The 22134-nt window shown below is 40.7% G+C and overlaps 2 protein-coding genes across 5 annotated transcripts in view; both read right to left on the reverse strand.

Moving 5' to 3' along the window:
* XK (X-linked Kx blood group antigen, Kell and VPS13A binding protein) overlaps window positions 1-10313 on the reverse strand; it is a 44774-nt gene extending 34461 nt beyond the window's left edge. The window contains exons 1-2 of one of the 3 annotated variants that reach the window (XM_073901929.1): window positions 9872-10313; window positions 2316-2578 (exon numbers count right to left, since the gene is read on the reverse strand). In XM_073901929.1, the coding sequence (XP_073758030.1) occupies window positions 2316-2578; window positions 9872-10116 (508 nt within the window). In that variant the 5' untranslated portion in view covers window positions 10117-10313. The remainder of the gene's footprint in view (window positions 1-2315; window positions 2579-9871) is intronic. The other 2 variants (XM_073901930.1, XM_025857711.2) reach the window with 2 other exon arrangements.
* A 1230-nt stretch (window positions 10314-11543) lies between these two features.
* The window catches only part of LANCL3 (LanC like family member 3), a 100019-nt gene continuing 89428 nt past the window's right edge, over window positions 11544-22134 (reverse strand). The window contains exon 5 of one of the 2 annotated variants that reach the window (XM_073901931.1): window positions 11544-14057. In XM_073901931.1, the coding sequence (XP_073758032.1) occupies window positions 13985-14057 (73 nt within the window). In that variant the 3' untranslated portion in view covers window positions 11544-13984. Of the gene's footprint in view, window positions 14058-15354; window positions 20750-22134 lie in introns of those variants that run through there. The other variant, XM_025857839.2, reaches the window with a different exon arrangement.

Raw genomic sequence — 22134 nt, forward strand, 5'->3', positions numbered from 1 at the left:
TGAAATTCCATATCATTTCCCTCCTCTGTGGGACAAGACACCTGAGGATGGGGTCCTCCTCAGCTCTGTGAGGAAAGGTGACTGAGGTTGGTCCTCTGCTCCATGGGAAAAGATACCTGAGGACAACCCTCCTAAGCTCCATGGGACATACAACACAATCCGCCTATAAAGAACTTTACTTTTGACAAAAATAAATACACCTGAAGGACATAACTGATCAGCAATGTTTTCTGTGAAAGATCCTGATCAACAGGGGGAAATGTGAAAGAACTTCAATCTAATATAAACCCAGAGGATATAAAATGGAAAATCTCACACCTGTGCCCTAAGGAAAACAAAATTTAAGGACTGAGAGACTGCTTTCCTCTAAGTGTCTAATTCACAACAAAACTGATAATATTGGAATTTTCTTAATGATAGGGAAGTAGTCAGGGGTTGCTTCATATCAACCCTGGAAAGCTCTGCTTATGATTTCCCAGAGGCATGAACAAGAAATGACCCAGGTCAGCTGGTCTCGCAAAATGAGCTGAGTTGAGCTTTGTAAGACTGGACTGGTTTTGTCTGCTTGGGGCATTTTTAAGGCTGGTCTCTACTTGTTTGGATTGTAACAGTCTCCATCTGAACTCTCCCCTCTTTGCGTTCCCTGCCCAGAAATACGGCCTACCCCCAACCTTCAGCGGACTTGCCTGAGGCCTGCTGTAGTGTGTGGGTCCCAAATTACAATTCCTCTGCTATTCCCAAATAAACTCATCTCCTTTTAGAATTTTGACCTTGCCTCTTCATTTAGGTCAACAAAAACAATCTTCATTTTCAAAAACTTGAGGAAAAAAAACTGGATCAACTGGCCAAAATCAAGTAGGCTATCACCACCTCTGGTCTCTTGCTGTGTCCCTGTCACATGGAAAAAACCAAGAACTGGGAAAAGGGTAGAGTGCCATGCAGAGGACTCACCTTGGTCAATGCCCATTCCAGTTATAAGTCCTTAGAAGACAAGGATGCCGCTACATTTATTGAGTACCTACTGTCTGCCTGGAGCTGTGGGAGGCATTTCACATAAATGTTAATGGACCGAGGTTCAAGACCTCAACTTTAGGTCCTGACATATCTTAAGAATCGTAGTCACTCTGAGGTAACCTGAATGAGCTGTGCCATGCAAATACCCTGTGACCCTGCCATAAATTAAGCCATTTTACCAGCGAGCCTAGATGGTAAAATCTAGCCTCGGCAGAAAGAAGAGAATACTGAGGGAAGTAAAATTAATTTTATTTTTTTTTAATTCCAATTTCTGTGTTATCTTAAATATGTATTTTTTTCAACTTAAGGCTTTTACCTCATTTTTGCTTGTCTACATAGTAAAACCTACCAGAATATCTGGTTTTCATTTACCTAAAATATTTGGGAGGAGTTGTTTCCTCTCCTCATATGAAGTTTTTTCACTTGTGTCTTAGGCATGTAGAGGTTTTTGTTTTGTTTTGTTTAAATCTGGTTTAACCAAAACCTGCCAAAGAACAGTCCAAAGGTTAGACAACTGTGTTCATTTAAAAGCTGAGCTACCTATTAGAACTTCAAGAAGATAGGAGAGTGTTCTTGATTCGATCATTCATCACAAAGAACCCATTACAACCAAGGGTCTCAGCTGGTTTAGAACTATCACTGCATGACGGGGGCAAAATCCAAAGAGGCCCAGCTTCTGACAGGTGCATTTTCAGCCCACAGCAAGCTGTTTTTTCCAAAATGGTCACGGCAATGAATTTCTAGAACTCTACCATTCCCCATCATGAGTCAGAGTTTCCTCCCCTCCCCTTCCTTTGAACCTCGATGGGATTTTTGACTGCTTCAACAAAGAAAACACAGCAGAAATAATGTTGTGTGACTTCCGAGGCTGGATCACAAAAGGTGATCCTTTTTCGTCCCCAGGATACTGCCCTTGAAAGCGTCCACCACGCTGGAAGCCCCAACTAGCCCACATAGAGAGATGAAATGGAGAAGATCGGAGGCCCTCAGCAACAGCTAGCATCGGCCATAAGCAATGTGAGGGAAGGAGCCTTCAATGGATTCTAGCCCCCTATCACTGAGCCACCCCAGCTGATGTACAGCGAAGTGCAGGTGAGCCCTTCTGGGCTGCCCTGCACAAATTGCAGATTCATAAGCAAAATAAACACTGCTACTATTTTAACTAAGTTTTCAGCTTAGTAACTGGAACACAGATTCAGAACTGAAGGCACATACGAATGAACTTCACATGAAACAAAATAAACTTTGTTTTACTCCCACTTTGACCCCTGAATGCAGGCAGAAATGAAAAATATACATACATCTTCCAATAGTGACGTCCTGCTGCAGGGTGCTTATATACAGCTGCAGAGTCAGCTGGGGGGCTGAGCCCAGGAAGGCCTGGATCACCGATGCGCGACTGAACGCAGACCGATGAGTGAAGAGCTTGCCCTCGGCCTGGCCCACCTCCTTCTCAACTTCTTCTGAGAAGCCATTTTTTGGCATCTGTCGCTTCTTAGTGATGCTGACATATGGCTCTTCGACGTGGCCTGATTGACAATAGATGCAGAAGACTTCAAAACACCTGGAAACAAATCAGCAAGTCATGATAATCAGAGACAGACAGGATTCTGTTTTCTCTCAGTTACCCTGCTTACACTTAGCCTGATTCTCAAAGCTTTGACTTGGCTACTCTGGACTACAGCCCCTTCTCTCAAATCACCCACTCCAAGGAGTTCTGAGCATGAAGTTGGTCCTCTTGCGGCCCTCCAGCAGGCTGACTGAAAATGAGTGTGAACTTAATTGAGAGAGGACGCCAAAGGCCACCGAGGCAAGGAAACCAAGTAGGGAAGGGGAAGTGGTTCAGGCTCCAGAGCCAGAGAAGAATGTTCAATTTCCCTTCATGACACTTACTAGCTGTGCAGTCCTGGTCAAGTCATTTAACCTTTGAACGCTTTCCCTCAATTATAAAGCAGAGAGAACACGTACTTTGCCACACTGTTGTGGCAATAATACAGTATATGGGTGTGTATGTTTGTGTGTGTACTGATATATAGATTCATATATATATGTATATTCTTTTTCCACATCCAGTAGATGCCCCATATCACCTCAGTTAAAGCAGCAGCTATGGGTGGGAGAGGCCCTAGCACAGAGCAGCTTGCCATCTAGCACTCGCCTAAAAGACTACAATATACCACCTAGCTCTCGGCTCTCATAAACCCTTATGGGACATGACTAAAGCCAATCCTGTCTGGAGGTCTGTCAGCTATGTCCTACTTATGGAATAAGCCTGCCCTAGGGAGGAAGCCTTAACCAGTCGCCTTTCTAGACTGACAGAGTACCTAGCTTTTAAAATTAGATTTTCCTCTCTAGGTAATGATATGGATACCAAAGGGAGGAAGAGTACTGACCTGCGTGATTTACTCCGAAGTGCACACACACACACACACACACACACACGGATTGATGGGTCAATCGAGGGATGGAAAGACGCATGAAATAAAATGTTAACTGTAGAACCTAGGTGGTGAGTACTTGGGTGTTCACTGTATAATTCTTTTAAGTTGTCTTCTGCATGTTTGAAAATCTTCATAATATAATGCTGGGGGAAAATGTGTTTTTCTTAGAAATAAGAAAAATGTTCATGGCCTTAGGTTTAAAAATTGTTAAAGGACTTTTTTTCTCCCAACATGCATTTTCATAACAACCTTATGATGCTGCCAGAAGGTTTTATGGCTTCACCTATTTTATTGAAAGTTGTTAACTTTGTACTCTCACCTGAGGCAATTATGGCAACAAGAATACATTTATAATTAAATAATAAAATAAAACTTGATGTAAGAAAGGAAATGCAAGAGCCTCTCTGATGAGTACAAAGTGGACATATTTTGTGACTACTGTCTTTGTTCATTCCTTCCTGGGAGGAAGAAGGTACACAGCAGTGTTTGTGTGTACGTAAGAGAAAGAGAGATAAGGTGGGAGAGACAGGTTTGTCTGGTACATTTTGTCCAATGGGGTCAAAGACACTTTGATATAGTACATAAAAACAGGTAAAAAAGCCTGGGTCAATTTGTTCAACTGAAAATAATGAAGTACAGGCTGTGAGTTCAAGTCCAGCTAATCCAATTGAATTTTCTCTGAGAAAAACTCCAATCTAGGGGCGCCTGAGTGGCTCAGTCGTTGGGCGTCTGCCTTCAGCTCGGGTCATGATCCCAGAGTCCTGGGATCGAGCCTCACATCGGGCCCCCTGCTCAGCGGGAAGCCTGCTTCTCCCTCTCCTGCTGCCCCTGCTTATGTTCCCTCTCTCGCTGTGTCTCTCTCTGTCAAATAAATAAAATCTAAAAAAAAAGAAAGAAAGAAAGAAAAACGCCAATCTATAAGAACTATTTGAGGCCTAGCAACTTCACACAAGGACTACAAGACAAAATAAACTGACCATCATCTTAATTCTCAAATATGTGATGAATGCAGATGGACTTTGCCAGTGCTGTGGGAAATGCAAAGACAGCTGGGGTACACCTGCCTCATTCAGAGGTGCTCACAATCTAAATGGAAAAGAGTACGTATACATGAGAATAATAATGAACACAACTAATATTTACATAGCACTTTCGGTTTACAAAATATTTCTCAAAATATTTCTCATATAAGCCTACTGCAAGAATTTGAATCATAGCATTATTTGCAACAGGAAAATTCTGGGAATACTCTAAGGGTCCTAAAATAAAACAAGAATTAAATAAATCACAATATATACATTCAATGAAGTATTACCCAGTCCTTAAAACTGATGGTATAGACATACATCTACTAATATATAAAAATGTCTACTATATTTGGTAAGTGAAAGGAGTAAATTATAATAGAATATACATAGAAAAGTCCATTTTTTGTTAAAAAAAAGTCACATATATAAAAACATATAAATCACACATACACATAAACACTGGAGTGCTGGATTTGGCTCATACTGACTCAAGAGGCTGTTAAATTGTTAGGAATCATGTGAGCCAGTTGTTAAAAAACTGGTAGCTTGAAATAGGCCATGATGGGAATATTTACATCACAGAAACCAGCAAACTCTGCAATTCAGGGCTTTTCCCCCCAAGAGATAGTTTACCAGCTTACTGCTATAAAAATTTGAGTAAGGATATACAACAAAATGATAAATATTGTTCTTTTTAGGCGTCAAATTAGTGTTTTTTAAATTTTTTAATTGTGTATCTGTTTTCTGCTCTTCTGTCCTTTCAACAACAAACATGTTTTACCTGAATTATAAAATCAAGCTTAGACTTTTTAAAGACTAAACAACCAAACACCAGCACATACTAAGAGGTGAATGAATGAAAATAAAGGTTCAGAGGAGAAAGCCAGTCTCTCTCCCTCTTTTTTTTTTTTTTAGAAAGCCAGTCTCTTGATGCTGAGGAGGGTGCTGTATTAAACAGGAACCATGTACTGAATTGTTGACAAACTGTTGACACTTCAAGGTCTACCAATCGGGATTATAGAAGGTTCCAGAATGGCTAATGACAGAGGTGGCCCTGAAGCCCAAGTGGACATCCTCGCAATCCACTGTGTTTCCCAATTAATACATTTATCTCAGCACAGAGTTTTACACATAGTAGATGTTTAATAAATGTGTGTATGGTCCTAAGACTTCCCCTACTTGCCACTACTGGTTAAGAAAACTGGTAAGAAACAAACTACCATTCTTCTTGAAATTCTGCAAAACTCATCCAATTATTCCAAATGTGGGTTTTTTTTCTTTCTTTCTTTCTTTCTTTTTGCTGGAGAGATTGTCTGAATATAGCTGTAAGTTAAATATTTTCATCAAAATCATTCAAGGCTATTTTTCAGTATCATGTAGACCAAGGGTTGGCAACCATTTTCTGTAAAGGATTTACAAAGAGTAAATATTTTAGGCTTTGCAGGTCACAGTCTGTATCCCAACTATTCAGTCCATCACTGCAGTACAAAAGCAGCCATACATAATACATTAAATGAATGGGCATGGCTGTTTTCCAAATAAAACTTTATTGACAAAAACAGGTAGTGGGGGGATTTGGCAGGTGAGGCATAGTCTGCCAACCCACAATGTAGATAATCAGCAGGCCGATCCATTTTTTTTTTTTTTACTTCACCCCATTTTCAAGCATCACAGTTGAAGGAGTTTATCCCATAGCTGAAACGATGCTTGTTGGTGTCTGCACAAATAACCTGTGGTATCAGAGACCCTTTAAAGCAGTTAACAAAAACATGTTTTCAAAAGAAACACTATGATTTCCTACATGCCATGTTATCTTCAGATGACACACATGCTCAATGAGGCTACCCAAGAACCAAACTGGTTACATAGAAAGCAGGATGTGACCTTTAAAAAGCTACTTGCCTCAATTTCTCAACTGTAACAAAAAAGAACATGACAGGTCTCAGGGTTTTACAGTGGATGGAATTAAATACTGTACGTATAAGCACTTTGCAAACAAACAAAAAAAAGCTCTTAAATATAGGCTACTATTATTTTAAAGCCTTTTTTTTTAAAGATTTTATTTATTTATTTGAGAGAGAGAGAGCACGAGAGGGAAGAGGGTCAGAGGGAGAAGCAGACTCCCTGCCAAGCAGGGAGCCCGATGCGGGACTCGATCCCGGGACTCGATCCCGGGACTCTAGGATCAATGACCTGAGCCGAAGGCAGTCGCTTAACCAACTGAGCCACCCAGGCGCCCTATTTTAAAGTCTTTTGAAAGCTTATTATACAAAGAAATACTCTCATGAATCATGTTGCAATGTTCTGTAAAAAAATTACTAGAACTTCTTAGCTTTCATTTTTATAAACCCAGATTTTCCTCATTATACCAGTAAATAAAAATGGAGGAAAATTCCTTGAACTTGAAACCCATTTATATTTATTCCTTCTCCCAATTTATTTAAAAAATTAACATTATTGTAAAAGGATGATAAACAGATTTTGTTGTTGTTAGGTGTTTTTCCCCCTCTGGTTTTCTAGAATATCTATTATCATTCACAATAAGATCATCCCTAAAATAAAAAATAAATTCAAGATACTATTCAATGATCATATCATTCAGACCTAGGCTTAATAAGGAAACAACCACACAAACTGCAACTACAGTTTTAAATATAAGACTGATAAATGAAATACGGTGCTCTCCCAGTGCTTCCCTAAAGGAAAGAAGGAACGGGGCCTAGTTTTTAGTATTTAGCCCATAATTATTACAGTGTAATGCAGTGCAGTTTAACTGAGTGAACTCAAAAACACCATCTCACCCAAAAAGAACATGAGTTTGGCTAGTTAGTACCCAACCAAAAATAAATTGAGCTAAATTTTCCAAAAACAATTTCAAAATATTAGTAAGTCAAATTAGTAAGGAGGGGAAAGAAACAGACCATGACTCTCTTTTGTTTGGGGGAAATAATTTTGATCTTAAGTAAAGCTGATGTCTTGGGAGTTAAAATAGAATCAAACTGCCAGCAGTAAAAACTTCCAATAAGATACTAAGTCCTGCGAATACACGTCAGCAAATTGCTTTTCTCTTAATCTGGAAGCTAAGAGGTTTGGACCCACGTTTTGTGTACCTCAGCTCTAAGATCATGGGTCCAATATCTCCTTGAAATACATCAGTTGCATTAGAATGGGAGAGTCCTTGCTGACAGAAGGGGGTGGTTTGTTGCTTTATTTTTTAGGTCTTATTCTGTTTTTCCCCCAAGAAGGCAATGACCCATTCAGAATTTTCTGGAACTAGGTCTTTTTATGGAATTGAAATTTTTTATATAGCTGAGAGGTTATCTCTTCAAAGCATCAAACTTTTTAAAAATAGTTAAAATATTTTTACTATAAAAACTGAAAAATGTAGAGTAGCATATAATGAGGGGAAAAAATGATGCACTTTTTTGTATTTTCCAGGAGGCAATTAAAACCGCCCATAACTCCGTCATCCAGAAATTACCACTCTCTACAACTTGGTATATTTCCTTGAGCTCAGGTTTACATGTGCCACCTTATTTTTATACATACCACGTCACTAGCTTTGTCTTGGGTCACTCTTAATATTTAGAAAGATTTTAAATGGCAGTAATGATAGAGATCACTCACCTGGATAGCTATTTAGGTCGTTTGTTTAGATTTTGCCAAGATGACCAAACTTCCTTAATTTAAGATGGCGCTGCTGGTAAAACATACTCCACACTCTTCAGCTTTCTTTCAGAGTGTAGGGAACATAAACCAAACTCAATTTCTTTTTTCTTTTTTTTTTTTTTTAACCAAACTCAATTTCTAAGAAGCTTTGTGAACATGGTCTGGGGTGTCCCTTTCCTTATCTATAAAATGGGAAAAGTGACATCTACTCCATGGTGAGGATTCAGCGTACTGAGGTATCTTAGCACCAACCAAACCATCTAGCACAAGCAGCACTGAGAAACACCAGTTCCCCTTGATCTGTCACTTCATTTAAACATCGTGAGCAATGAGTTTTCTTTTCACAGATAAGGTTAATAAATAATGAGTGCCTTGCCCAAAGTCAGATCACACTGATTTTACTGAGCGGGATTACAATCAGGATGCTGTGGCCTACTTGGTCAGAGAGGACTACCTCCTCACTAAATAGCACCAGTTTGCACGACTTTGAAATTCCTCTCTTTCTTTCTCTCTCTCCTTTTTTCCTCCCTAATTCTTCCCTTGCAACTCTCAGATGTCAGTAGCAAGGCCTTAGTACCGCTAGTGTACCTGTTTCTGTTCCTCTCTAGGATTCTGTGGCTTCTGGATGCTGGGAGACTTGTTCACCCAGTTTGTCCTGTGTGTGAACTGCAGGTCCGTAATCTGAGCCTCAGATGGGATAGCTGTATTTAATGTGAAGTGCAAAGTTTTAGAATAGGGCTCTCTAAAATCTATCTTGCTACTGGACTTTTTTGGGTCTCTGTGTGTGTTGGGGCGGGGGAGATACTGCCTGGTAGGTGAAGATTCCTGGCTAGCTGAATCTTCTGGCAGCTGAGCTCTAGCCTTTCTATCTCTTCCAATTCATCTATCACCTGTGTCTAAATTCAGTATTATAAATTGCTTTCTAATACAGGTAAGAATCCTTTGTTTTGCTTTTCCTACAGGGTTGAAAGCTGTGGAAACAACACATTTTAAACTCTCTCCATGGTCCTTAGATAAGCCAGTCTACTTCATTACCGTGCATTCGACTTGCTTTGTGTTAATATAAATTAATTTCCAGAAATGTCACTGATGGTTTTTTTCTTAACGCACGAAAGTTTCTGTCTTCATGGCACACTGTGTTCCAGCTTCAATCACTATGTTTGTAAGTGAGGCAGGGCAGGAAGGCATTTCTACAACCCTGTTTCCACACCAAGAGAATGATGCGTAATTTCTAGAGCTCTGCATGAGATTTAAATAAATTAGTTATTTGTGAAGCGCTCAGAACAGTGCCGGGCACACAGGAAACTCCGCGTTTGATAAATTAAAGAACCTGCACACGCTTTTGCTCTAAAGGCGATTCAGCCCACACACTTCTCAAGGGTTTGTCACGACACAAGCCAATCCTGCCAGAGCCCACCTGACCCCAGAGAAGGCTTGTATTTCATGAGGTCGAACTATGGGCACCTGCCATTTCTGTTGGTCAGGTTCAGCCGAGTGTTGGCAATTTCACATGCGAGAACCTAAGAGGGAAGGCGGTCCGCCCCGGCTTTATCCCCACTCTCCCCGGATTCTGTCGCATTCGCGTGACTGGAACGGTGGGGCCGACGCGCAGGGCCGGCCGGCCTGGGCCCGGCACCCAGGCCAGCCGCCGGCCCCTCCCGGAAAGCCGCCCCTCTCGGCCAGGGCAGAGGGGGAGGGGACCCGGGGGCCCGCACGCACCTGAAGAGCGGCCCGAGTTGCAGCAGGTGCAGCAGCAGCACGAGCGGGCGGTCGCGGCTGAAGTCGCGGTGCACGAAGAGGAGCGTGAGCTGCACGAGAGCGCAGGGCAGCAGCGAGAAAAGCAGCGTCAGCGCCTGCCACATGCCGTCCCCGCCCGAGCGGTAGGTGCTGCTCAGGTACAGCGCCGCCGTCGTCTCGGCCACGAACAGGAACACGGACGCCAGCACGGAGCCCGGGAATTTCATCTCCGCGCGTCAGCGGCGCGCACCGGCGGCAGACAGGGTGGCGGCGGCGGCTGCCCGGGGGGTGAGGGGGGCTCCCGGCATGCCCGGCCCCGACTGCTCTCGCGCCCTGCGCTACCCGCCGAGGGCACGGGGCCGGCCCAGAGGCCGGGGTGCTGGAGCGGGGCCTGGGGGCAACCTGCCGGGCCGGGCTGGGGCGGGGAGCGCGGCCCCGCCGACACGCCCACGCGCACCGGGCGCCGCCCGCGCGCCACCCTCTGCCCGCGGCGTCTCCGCGGCGACGGACCTCAGGCGGGCCGCGAACCTGCGTCCTGCGACTGCTCGCGCCGCAGCCCCAACGGCTGCGGCGGGCCCTGCTGGCCCCGCGCTCAGCCTCTGGGTCCTAGAGCCCTTGGCCCGCGCTCCCGTACACATCCCTTCGAAAAACTGCAACCAATGGGGCCCAGAATCCGGGGCTGGACGCCTTTCCATCCCAGGTCTCTATTTTGTGGGCCTAGGGAACGCCTAATTCCTCAAAGCACCAGCGTTTCCAGTCATTTAAAAATAACCAGACCACACAGATGTTTTTCAAAGTACAAGCGTAAAGTCCTGTATCCAGGATTTACTGTTTCAGTGGGCCAAGTAAGCACGCCCTTCAGCCTTCCAGATACAGTGGTCTAAAACGTTGCTTGCAGTGGTTAAAGAGCATCAGAGACAATCCTTAGGAGCCAAAGCCTTCTCTCCCAGAAAAACTGCCTACATAATGTATTCCTCTGTAACTAACCCGCACAGAGTAAAGACCAGGACCTAATAAGGAAACGGTTTTCTAGCCCAAGGCATACCTCTGCTTGCTAGTGTGCGCCAGCCCCAGAACTAACATAATTCCTCTTCACTCATTGAGCTTGTGACAACCTTGTGAACCTCAGGAGGGGTTCAGCCCACCCCCTTGTCCCTCAGAGTTTGAGCAAGTCACTAAATCTCCCTAAAACTCTGGTCCTAACCTGTTCCATAAGGGATTAGACCTTAATAATTACAAGGTCCCTTTCCCTGCTGAAATTAGGTGATTCCATCAATCGTAAGGCCTAGCTGTCATTTTTCTACTTAGGAAAATGATGTCAACACAAATAGAATATGAAGATTCAGAAGAAAGCAAGACAAAAATTGTAGAGGGAGAGAACATGAAGGGCTGTTTTTCTTCATTCTTGTGTGGCATGGGAAAATCTATTTACAAGGGTTAAGGGGAGGATTCAGCCAACAGCTGAGAGGTAGCAGGCCCATTCTCTGAAAGGATTACTAATATCTATTTATAGAACCCAGCAGGCCACCATGTCCTGGATCAAGATACACACACTGTCACAAACACAGAATAGGCAGCAACACTCCACAGAATATTTGGGTAATATTGTATTTGACACTGTATTAAGGTTTAAAGGAAAAATTAATTTGTAGCTTAGAATTATTAATTAGAGCACACTCAATATTTAGCCTTGGATTTTATTTTAAGGCAAAGAATTATCACAGGTTTCATATTATTAAGTAGACTGTACATAAATATGGGGAAAGATAAGCCAGAAATAACATTGCTTTTAACACTACAGAGTCCAGTTTATGGTGAATTATTTTCTACAGTACAAAACTAATACAGAAAACACATTTGGAAAGATCACAGTGTTTAGAACATCATAACAGCAGTTTTTAAAACAGTAAGGTGCATCTCTAAGCTTCTGACTCAATCTTGCTTCTAAAGAGATGTCATTATACCATGCAGTGACTGTGAGAAAAGCTCCCCCCCACATGAAGGGGAGGCAAGATCAACTGACTGTAGCACTTCCCCTCCAGGAACAACCAAGAGCAAAAGCTAAAATCTGATGAGCATTTGCAAGTTGATCCTTCTCAGTATGCACACCAGCTAACTTGCCCCAGTGACCGTGTCTTTATGTATTATCATTTACCATTTTGTCCTTGAAAATAATGTATACATTCAAGCCTATGATTGCTCTTTCCCTGTAATACCTAAATGGATTTTGACTAAAGACCAATTTAATGTCATGTATTGCATTATACTTTCTCCCTAGGACTGAAATACCCATTTTTTAAAATACTATGTACATAATAACAGACTTATAGAAAGTGGTTTTTTGGTATAATAATATGTAACATACCAGAATACTTGAGAATTTGGTTTCATTATAAAATACAGTACTACAACATTTTGTGATATAGTAAAATATCTGGCAGAATGTTCTGCTCTAAATTTAGACCTAACTGCTAACGATTCGTCTTTGAACGCGCCTCAAAGTACCCCTAAAGAAATATAATTAGCAAGAGGTCGTAGAACCTGTTTTTGGCAAAAAGGCATTTTTGAAGAAGCCTCTCATTTTGTGTGCAAGACTTTCAAAATTTTAGTTATAGGCAACAGATAACTGGTGTTGGATTTAATGTTAATGGAAATCAGGAGTTTAAGGTAATAACAACTAATCTCTATTATTTGGTGTATTTTTTAATAGTTTTATGTTAACTCTGCATTTGTGCTGAGGCAAGTGTATTGCAAAGAGTACAGTTTTATTAATATTAATTTATTGATCAGTTCTTCAAAATTTAATACTGCTTTAAATAATAGTATGTATTCAATCCTAGATACAATTAGGAATAAGCAGTTATATTCTATTGACAGATTATTCTTTTGTATCCCCTAAAATAATAAGTAATTGCACTAGTTTACTAGAGAATGTGAAATGTATCATTAGGAGGGTGAGCTTTTTTTCCTCCAATGATACAATCATATTACTGTAAGTATTGTCAATTGTGCAAAAAATCTTTTTGGTGAAGTAAATTCTATTCACTTGGTAAATGCTCACTCCAAAACTAGCATGTGGTGCTTGACTAGTCCCCATTATATGGTTTTGCAAAGTGTTTCCTTAATAATTGGATTCTACAAAATCCATTTTTAAAAATGTTTGTTAATTTAGCGCCTTTAAATCCATGAGATTAAAATTCAGACTGCCTTTCCAAGTAGAGCTCCCCCAGATGTTCATAGTTGGGGGAGCTGTTACCTTTTTAGAGAAGGGGCTGCCCGTCATTATCAGATTCTAAAACCAAACTCTTGCATTTCAAATGTTCCACTCCTACTCCTGGAGAGTCTATATAAAACCAATGGTACACTTTGCATTTTCAAGAGCAAAGGGATTCTGCTGCTCGTCTTCAGAAGACATTTCTAATATTGAAATACTAAAGTCCTAAAAAACAGAGACAAAACTGATCATTAAGATCAATCTTCTTATTTGAATACATACACATTATAAGAGTTACTGCAGTCAACTTGGACCAAATTCAGCAAAGAAGTTGATAATCAGTAATTGCCACTTAAGCACACAGATAGCAAAACAAAACATGGGGGCAGCTTCAGAGGTCCCACTAAAACAAACAAAAAGGTAATTTGCTGAAGATTGACAGCTGCTAAGTATAGTTTGTATCTTCTTTAAACTGATTGCTAACAAGGCTACTTTACTCACTTTACAAAAACAGTACACATTAAAGCATGTAAATCAACACCACACACAAAATATAAAAAAGCAACAGCAGGGTGGCATTACTCTACTTAAGAGACTGTATTCTGTGTTTACACATATGCACATTCAGATGTTTCTCCCCTCGTCTTTCTAGAGTGCTCATAATTTCTGAAAGCATGAGAGGAAGGTGTGTATTTGGGTACTTTCTGAAGATCTACGTCCATGCGCAAGACATTAAAACAATCTGCTGGTTTCAATTTAGTAGGTGGCTCTAGAACAAGACAATGTATCTTGGCTCTCGGGTGATTCTGAATACAAAGAATAAGTAGAGATAGGTAGGCTCCAAGAAGAGTGGAGAAGGAGGGGAAGACACAAAATTTTTCTTATGTAGAGACACTTGTGGCAATTTTCAGAATTCTTGTCCCCAGAAGTGTAGTAAAGAATGACCTCAGGTCTCTGTGAGGACAAGATAATTAATAGGGATTAATAGTCTGGGACAGAACCATTGTTCTGATATCTTTAATGGGCCGGGGTGTGGGGAAGAGTATTAAAACTCCTCTATAGAAAAAACAATTTTATAAGTATACCATAAACATAGCATGCCAGACTAACCATGTTTTTATAGTTGGCAGCTGGGCAACAGCGACAATCAGGAGGTTGAACGTTACAGACACAAACAACTTTCTTTATCCAAGAGGGTCTTCTCCGAGTCTGTGATATGTTAATACACCATAAAAAGCTCCAAAAGGGGGTAAAAGAACAGCACTTGCCTAACTTATTTAATCACAGAATCTATTTTTCCCCAGGGCAGCTCTTGGTATTAGTGTTCGGAATCTGGGGAAACACCACAGGACTCAAATAACATGCAGTGTTTTGTCTCCATTTCCTCTCATAACAACAAACACATACATCAGCTGTGGGGAGACCACATCAGTACCGTGAAACAGCAGTATATGCCAGCCCTCCGTTGTTCAATACAGTAGCCAGCCCACATGTGGCTCGTGAGCACTTGAAATGTGGCTTTTCCCATGTGCGACGTGCAGTAAGTGTAAAATACACACCAGATTTTGAAGACCCGGGACAAAAAAAAAAGGTAAAATATCTCATTAATAATTGTATACTGATTACATGTTGAGATGGGAATATTTGGGATACATTGAGTTAAATCAGATACATTATTCAAATTAATTTCCTCTTTTTGTTTAACGTGGCTACTAGAAAAATTTAAAATTGCATGTGACTCGCATTTGCGGCCTTATTTGTGAAACTCACATCTGTTATCTTCTGTAGCTGGCTACTAATGGCTCTAACCTGGCAGAAGTTTTAATGAAAATGAATGCTTAAGATAGACAACTAGAAGTGTAACTAGGGCCCTCATTAATTATGTACTCATTTATTAGAGGGCAGTTAACACACAGTGAAGACCCATTCATTCATCAGTGTATGCTTGCATATACCTATTCACCACTCAGATATATATCTAAGAGCTGTTGGGTTTTATATCATATGTGATACTGACTGACTCTCCCTAAGTTAGTCTCTCTCTCTCTCTCTCTCGCTCTCTCTCTCTCTCTCTCTCTCTCTCACACACACACACACACACACACACACACACACACACACACACACAGAATTTCCTACGGGGGAGGCGGGGGGAGGGGTGACTAGGAAAAAACCAAAGAGGAGACAAATAGGAAGGGCTTGCAAACTGTGTTTTCACAGTCCTCCACAGTCAAGCCTCGCCTCTTGCATCTTTTCTCCCTGTCTCGCTTCTTCTTCCTTGATACTGTATGGGGACGAGAAAGGCAAGAAAAGGAAGGCCAGCCTGCTCTTTTCACCATCTGACTCGCTAACAAACCTCTCCAAAGAACAAAAATATGATTTGGCTTTCGTTTTAAATGATTTTTCAAATTCAGTTCAGAGGTGAAAGTAACAGGTTCACGAAGGCAAAAGAAAATGCAGGAATTTCTGCAGCTAAGGGACTTTGCCATTTGTGGAAGAGTCTAGGTGGAAATGACAAGGTTCAATATTTGAAGGGAATTTTTTAAAAATGTTTCTTAACCCTAAAGGCATCATCCATCAGGCCTCAATTCATTAGCACTTTCAATTAAAGAAACAGCGAGAGAGGGCACCCCCGGTATGAGAGTTATGGTAATGCAGGAGACCCAGATACTTAATGTAGCATCAACTTTGGGATTTTTCACAGCAATGCAAATAAAATGACGAGGTTTCTTTATGGAGGAGAGGCAGGACGGATGCAGCCGTCATTCTGTTCTCCGGCACAGCTGCACTCGGGGTGAGCTGTCCCGGACCTGTGGCCTGACTGCACAATGGGCCCAACTCCTGCGTCGGCTGACCTAGAGGTCAGCCCTTCTGGCCAGAGGGGAGTCCAGCCTTATTGAGCCTGGAGCTTTTAGCTACGAACTGACAAGGATGGAAGAGATAAGGAGAAATCCTGCCCTCCCAGGCAAAAGGAGGTCACATGATTAAGCACACACAGGAAAAAATAAACATCAGAATGTACTATTTAAAGACCAAAGGGAGGACAAGAAGTTGCTGAATCGTGGGGAGATGGGGGGGGCGGGGATTAGAGGTCCCAGGAAGCAATAAAACCCACAAGTAATATGACTGGTTCTTAGCATTAAAAAGTGCCTCAGCAACTCACGCTGAGATGCTGAGCTCCAGCAAGCTTTCCCCACCCACCCCTTTGGTTGCCTTTTCATTTGCTTTCCTGGCCAAGTTTATGCCAAGATAACGTGGCCTTGGCGAATCTGAGGCTGGTCTATTAATTTGGGACAGTGTTGAATAAATAACCCAGATCCCCAAAAGAAGGCCTCATATGTAATTGAGAGTATGTTTCTATTGCTGTATGTCACACAGTCCTGAGGCCTGAATTATACTGCGGACCAAACTCAACCAAAAATACTTTTATTTCCCAGGTCATTTTTGCTCTGCAGAGCTCGCCTACCAGCTCCTTTTCTTACATTACTGGCACTGTAATCCTTTGTTTCCAGCAAGCAAAATAAATATTTGCATTAAAAGGAGCTCCGAGCTAAACCAGCCTATTCTTATTTACTAAGCCCCAGTGAATCAGAACCTTCTGAGGCACGAATACTATGGTCAGGATTGGTTCTAGAATATAAAAAACATACACTTCATTTTTACCCACCAAGTGATCCGGACCCCAAGCACTGCAACCACATATGGAGATTCCATTTGGCTGACATGCGTATTTGAGGTCAAAACTTGAGCACAATTTTCTATGCACATAGTAGGTACTTGTTCCCTTTAAAATATATAAAGGACCTGTATATTACAAAACTCTCTTATATTCATTTTTTTAAAGATTTTATTTATTTATTCATGAGAGACAGGAGGAGAGAGAGAGGGAGAGAGAGAGAGAGAGAGAGAGAGAGAAGCAGAGGAAGCAGGCTTATATTCATTTTTATCAGTGGCAACCTCATGACAATCCTGTGAGGGGCAGAGGGCTCTTTGCATTACTAATGTTTGTCCTTTTATTCATGTGTTTCCTTAGCATGGTTATAAATCACAAGCTTACATTAGTTGCATTGAAATTATTGAAATTTGTTCTGTACAGGAATTGAAACAATTTGAGTACTACCTTGATTAAAATCTTAGTGTGTCAAAGAAAGTTAAAGTTATATAGTGCCATGGAAGAGTTCCAAATTAACACAGACCAACAAAATGACTGTTTCTCAAATTATCAGAAAGTAAATACTATTGTCTTAATAGTGTCGTCAGTTGCCTAAAGAATCACAGGGGTGTATATGCTGAAAAACCTTTTCGTCAAACCTCAGTTATTACGTTAGGAATGGAGCAAAAAAGTAGAAACTGATGACTGAAATGTGATTGGGCACAATATATGATATTTGGGGGTATGTGTGGAAGAGAAGGTCCGTAATTGTGTTAATGAAGCAAATTCACAGAGTTGTAATATTCTCCAAAACTTCCCATTCTTAAAGTATACGGCAGCCTCCCCATTGTGGAGAGATTCTTTCAATCTATCCTCAAATATTTCCACTGTTACCTTCAGGGTTTATAGCTATTCATGCCACATAGAGTAACTAATATTAAAATTACACTAGTGGTGGTGAAAATGCCCCTGTCACCTTCACGAGGCAACCTGCCTAAGCACTTATTCAGAAAAGGATGTTACTGCTTAGAATGGAACACGTTGGTTAATTAAATAAGAAGTGACAGGCCATGCTTTCTACCGCAACACTTAAGAGTCTTTTCCCCCTTCTTGGGAAAACAAGATAGAAGAGGATCTTCCAAAAGCTACAATTCTACTCTTTCAGGAAAATGGAAACTTTCAACATGTTTAAGTGCTAAACAAGCTTACCCTTGTTTCTAATTTACCAACGTGTCAATTCATAAAGACACACTCAGACATGGCCTTTGCTTGGATTTGACACACAAAAGTGTTGCCTTTTCAGAAGAGTCAGCACAATGTCATGGTTACCCTGCTAGACCTTAAAAGGGTGGGCGAGCATGAATGAGTCCAGTTGTTCTGAAGTTCCTAGAAGTGAAACTGATATGTTGAACTAGATTATCGCTTCTTAGGGCGTTAGGTTTCAGGTTTCAAGAATTAATGGTGAAAGGATTGGCAAACAGAAACAGAAGGTACCTTCCAGGGGTACTTTGGTTCACTGCTGTATCCCCAGATTCTAGTCTGGAGTACTGAATAAATATACTTGTGAAGCGAAACCCTGGATTTGAATCTTCATTCTGCCCCTTCCTTGCTGTGAGACTTTGGATCAATTACCTAAATCATCTTGAAAGGTTGATGGATGATGACAAAAGCATGTATTCCATAAAGCCCTGTATACTGGATGCTTATTACTTTCAGCCTATAGAGGCCAAAGGAAATGAAATTGAAACCAGATGCTGAAAAGCAGGTACCACTATCATTTCAAAAGGAGACTGCTCCATAGAAGGCATTTCACTTTAAGGCTTTCCGAGAGGGCCTAGACTATTCATGAAAGAACTTCCAGAACCCAACTTTGAGAGTCAACCGAAGCTGTTATTTATGTGGTGTTGCTCTAACCTGAGTATTTTCAAAATGAACAATTGAAGCCAATTTCATATATTTATATCTGAGGATACGAAAATGAAACAATAAATGAAAAAGGTGCAAGTTTTTCAAAACCATTTTGTCCTAACTTGTTCTGATGAGTGCAAACATAAAGTCATAAAATACACAAAGGTAGTTTTTACCTTTCTTCGGCCACAGATCCTTTAAGAATCTTATGAATGCTAGAGAACCTCTTCCCAGGAAAATAAGTGTGCACACGTGTGCACACACACACACAGCACATGGCACACACACATACATGCCAACAGACAGACAGACAGACAGACACACACACACACACACATATTTTGAGACAACAGAGTATTCCCAACTCCTCCCAGTTTATCTATAAATCAAGAAGTTAGGAATTACTGAACTTAGTAAGTGTTTGGGTTTACATGGAGATAGATGTAGAATATACATATATATTTTTACATCTATCACATATATGCAAATATTTAATGACTATTTGAATAATTCTTTAATCTTGTACGGCACGCAAGTCCCTCCTTACTCCGATATATGAAATCACTAGTGACCAAATTGTAGGAAACGGGTAAGCTCGCATTCTGACCTGACAGATGTTCCTACCATGTTCTGCAAAACCCCATTTACCTGAAGTAGTTTTTACAACTTCTATGTGTATATAGCAGGGTAGAATTTAATATAACAACTTGGCTCCGTGGGTATTGTAGACAGTTTCTGGTGGAGCCTGTGTCTTGGAGACTAAGGTGATCAGCCAAGGAGTTCACTCATCTCTTAATCTAACAGCATAAACTTTAGCAATGTTCTTTTCACGATCGCTAGCTAGGTCCCATTCTCAGCCGGGGTCTGCCTGTCCCAGGAAACACAGTATTCCATCAAAGGCAGAAATGATATACCTTTGTAGTGGCTACCCTGATCTTTGAGATGAGTGATTTTTACCACGAGTGTATTTTACAGTTCAGCTAATAGCTTCATAGGGATTACATAAGCATTTTATATTAATTAACAATAGACACAGCTCACGCTTCAAATTGAGAAAAACACTTGACAGCAACACTTGCTACAGTATTTGCTAGCCTATGAATTTTACTATTCCAATTGAGCTTTAAGAAAGAAAAAGGAACCAGGAAAAGAGATGTAAGGCCTAAAGAAACTTTGAACAGGACTTAAACTAAGTTAAGATATGTTTAGGGGCGCCTGGGGTTGTGAGTTTGAGCCCCACGTTGGGCATAGAGATTACTTAAAAATGAAATCTTTAAAAAAAAAAAAAGGTTATGATATGTTTCCTTTAAAGTGCCCAGATTAATGATTAACAATAGAGATTCATATGCAAATTTATCCACTCAGTAAAAACGATAAATTTCAATAAGTAAAGGCCTAAGACAACCAAGAGTTTCCTTTTTTTGTCCTTCAGCAACCTGACATTTCATTCCTCCTAGCAATTTTCAGCTGGGCAATTACTTTAGTTTTTGATTGTGTTTATTTCTGAATTTAGGGGTGGAGGGCACCCACAAATGGCCAAATTCTCTTTCCAGTTGCAAAGGTACTGGCATTTTATCTACATAGTCCACATTTCAGTTTTGTTTTCTATGCCATAACTGAAAAATGGATCATTTCTCTTTCCCTTTTTCCTCTGATCTCTGGTTTCACATCTATTCCCTGAAATTTTAAGTCTCTGTGGTTTGTAGAAGAGTTGTGGGGTCTTAATTCTGCAGGTTCTCAAGCTGTTCTCCGTCAAGTCTGGTATCATGTTGCCTTCACCTGCCTTCTCCCATCCTTCCTTCTGGCGGCAATGTTAAGGCTCATGGTTGTGATAACCATTGAATGTGGCTTATGTGGAAACTGCCTCGGGTAGGCTCGGGAAATCTCAGGGACCTTCTACAGGGCCACAGTGGGAGATGGAGCCTTCTAGACAAAGACGCTGAAGAGAGGGAACTCGGCCTGATTGGGTTGCAGCAGATCGATCAGAAAGCACACCGTCCCAGAGAAGCCTTCATACAAGCTGTATATACTTTCAAGGACCCGAGAGCCGGCCTTGAATTCCTCCGTAAATAAAAACTCAGCAAACCTAAGAGAAGAAAAGAACATATGAACACGGGAGTGTTCCCATATTATTGGCCTTCCGTTGCTTCTTCCTCCTCTCTGCTAAGGTAAAGTTCTAGCACCATTTTCTTTGCAGAACTATATAATATTCTACGAAAACCTTTTTCTCTGTTTAAAAAAAAAAAGAAAAGAGGATCTGTTATATAATTGTGTATGTTTCACAACAAATTGTGTTGACAAGCAAATTCAACTATTGTCAGAGTTTGCAAAGCAAAGCAGTTTGGTATTTTCTGTGGATTTCATTCCTTCTGTCATCCAATAATTAAAAGAGACAGATAAATAACCATATTTTTATTTATCTGGAATAGAAGCAAGCTGAGGTATGACTGTTCCTTTAAAAGAGTAAATATGCTGTGATTCTGCAGGCATATCATTTCTGAGCTAGGTTTCATTTATATGTGACAGAGAGCAGAGACTGTGAAAATAAATGGGCAAGATTTTATACAACCTGTGCTTTGGGCAAACAAAGGAATAAGATGAATGGGAAAAGGCAAGCAACATTTTATAATCATGACATCAAAGAGCAAACTCAGCTCCAAGATAGATTATTTTTAGGACATCTGCCTTAAAAATAAATCACTAGCCTCTAGATTCTCGATGAAAGATCTTTTTTCTTCTACCTGTATTTGCCACAAATCCTATTCAAATTGTTGATAATGAGTAACACTGTAGTAGTTTACAGCTTTGAAAGTGCTGTGATCTGTGTTATCTCTTTTCGGACCTGCTGACACAATCACCAATTCAGAGGAACTCACAGGTTGGTAAGGCCTGAGAGCTGATACTGCCATAAATTTAGATTATTGCTACTATGTGTGTGTGTGTGTGGGGGGGGTCCTACAAAGAGTAATTACTTATTTGATCTTTTTAGGGCTCTTGGAATTATCAACAGCAGCTTAAAATAAGTCAGCAGGAAACATACTGCAATTCTGTTTGGTACAATTTTTCTATCCACTGTTTTCCTGAATATGCAACAATTTTTAAATGGAGTTAAAAATTTTAAACAGTATAATGATGATGCCTCTTAAAGAGTTAATTCAAAATTTGTCATTATGCAATGAAACTTCAAAGTATAGCTCCAAGGAGTCATAAGATTTACAGTGCCACGGATCATTTCACAGTTTGGACTCCTCCCAGAGAAAAAAGTCTTCAAATACAGAAAATAAAATACACAGGATTCCCAAGGAAATTAATTATATGAAGGCACAGTTAGCAAAAGTTGTAAAACCCAATTTGTGAAATAATAATATATGGATTCCTTATTAACACATTAAAGAACAAGATCTAGTAGTGGGTCTAATAACTGCTGACATTTCTAAGTAGTTATGAGAGTCAAATATATTTCATAATATC

This window comes from Callorhinus ursinus, unplaced genomic scaffold, assembly GCF_003265705.2.
Source record: "Callorhinus ursinus isolate GAN/ISIS: 27379988/994484 unplaced genomic scaffold, GSC_fseal_2.0 scaffold16, whole genome shotgun sequence".
NCBI classification, from domain to species: domain Eukaryota; kingdom Metazoa; phylum Chordata; class Mammalia; order Carnivora; family Otariidae; genus Callorhinus; species Callorhinus ursinus.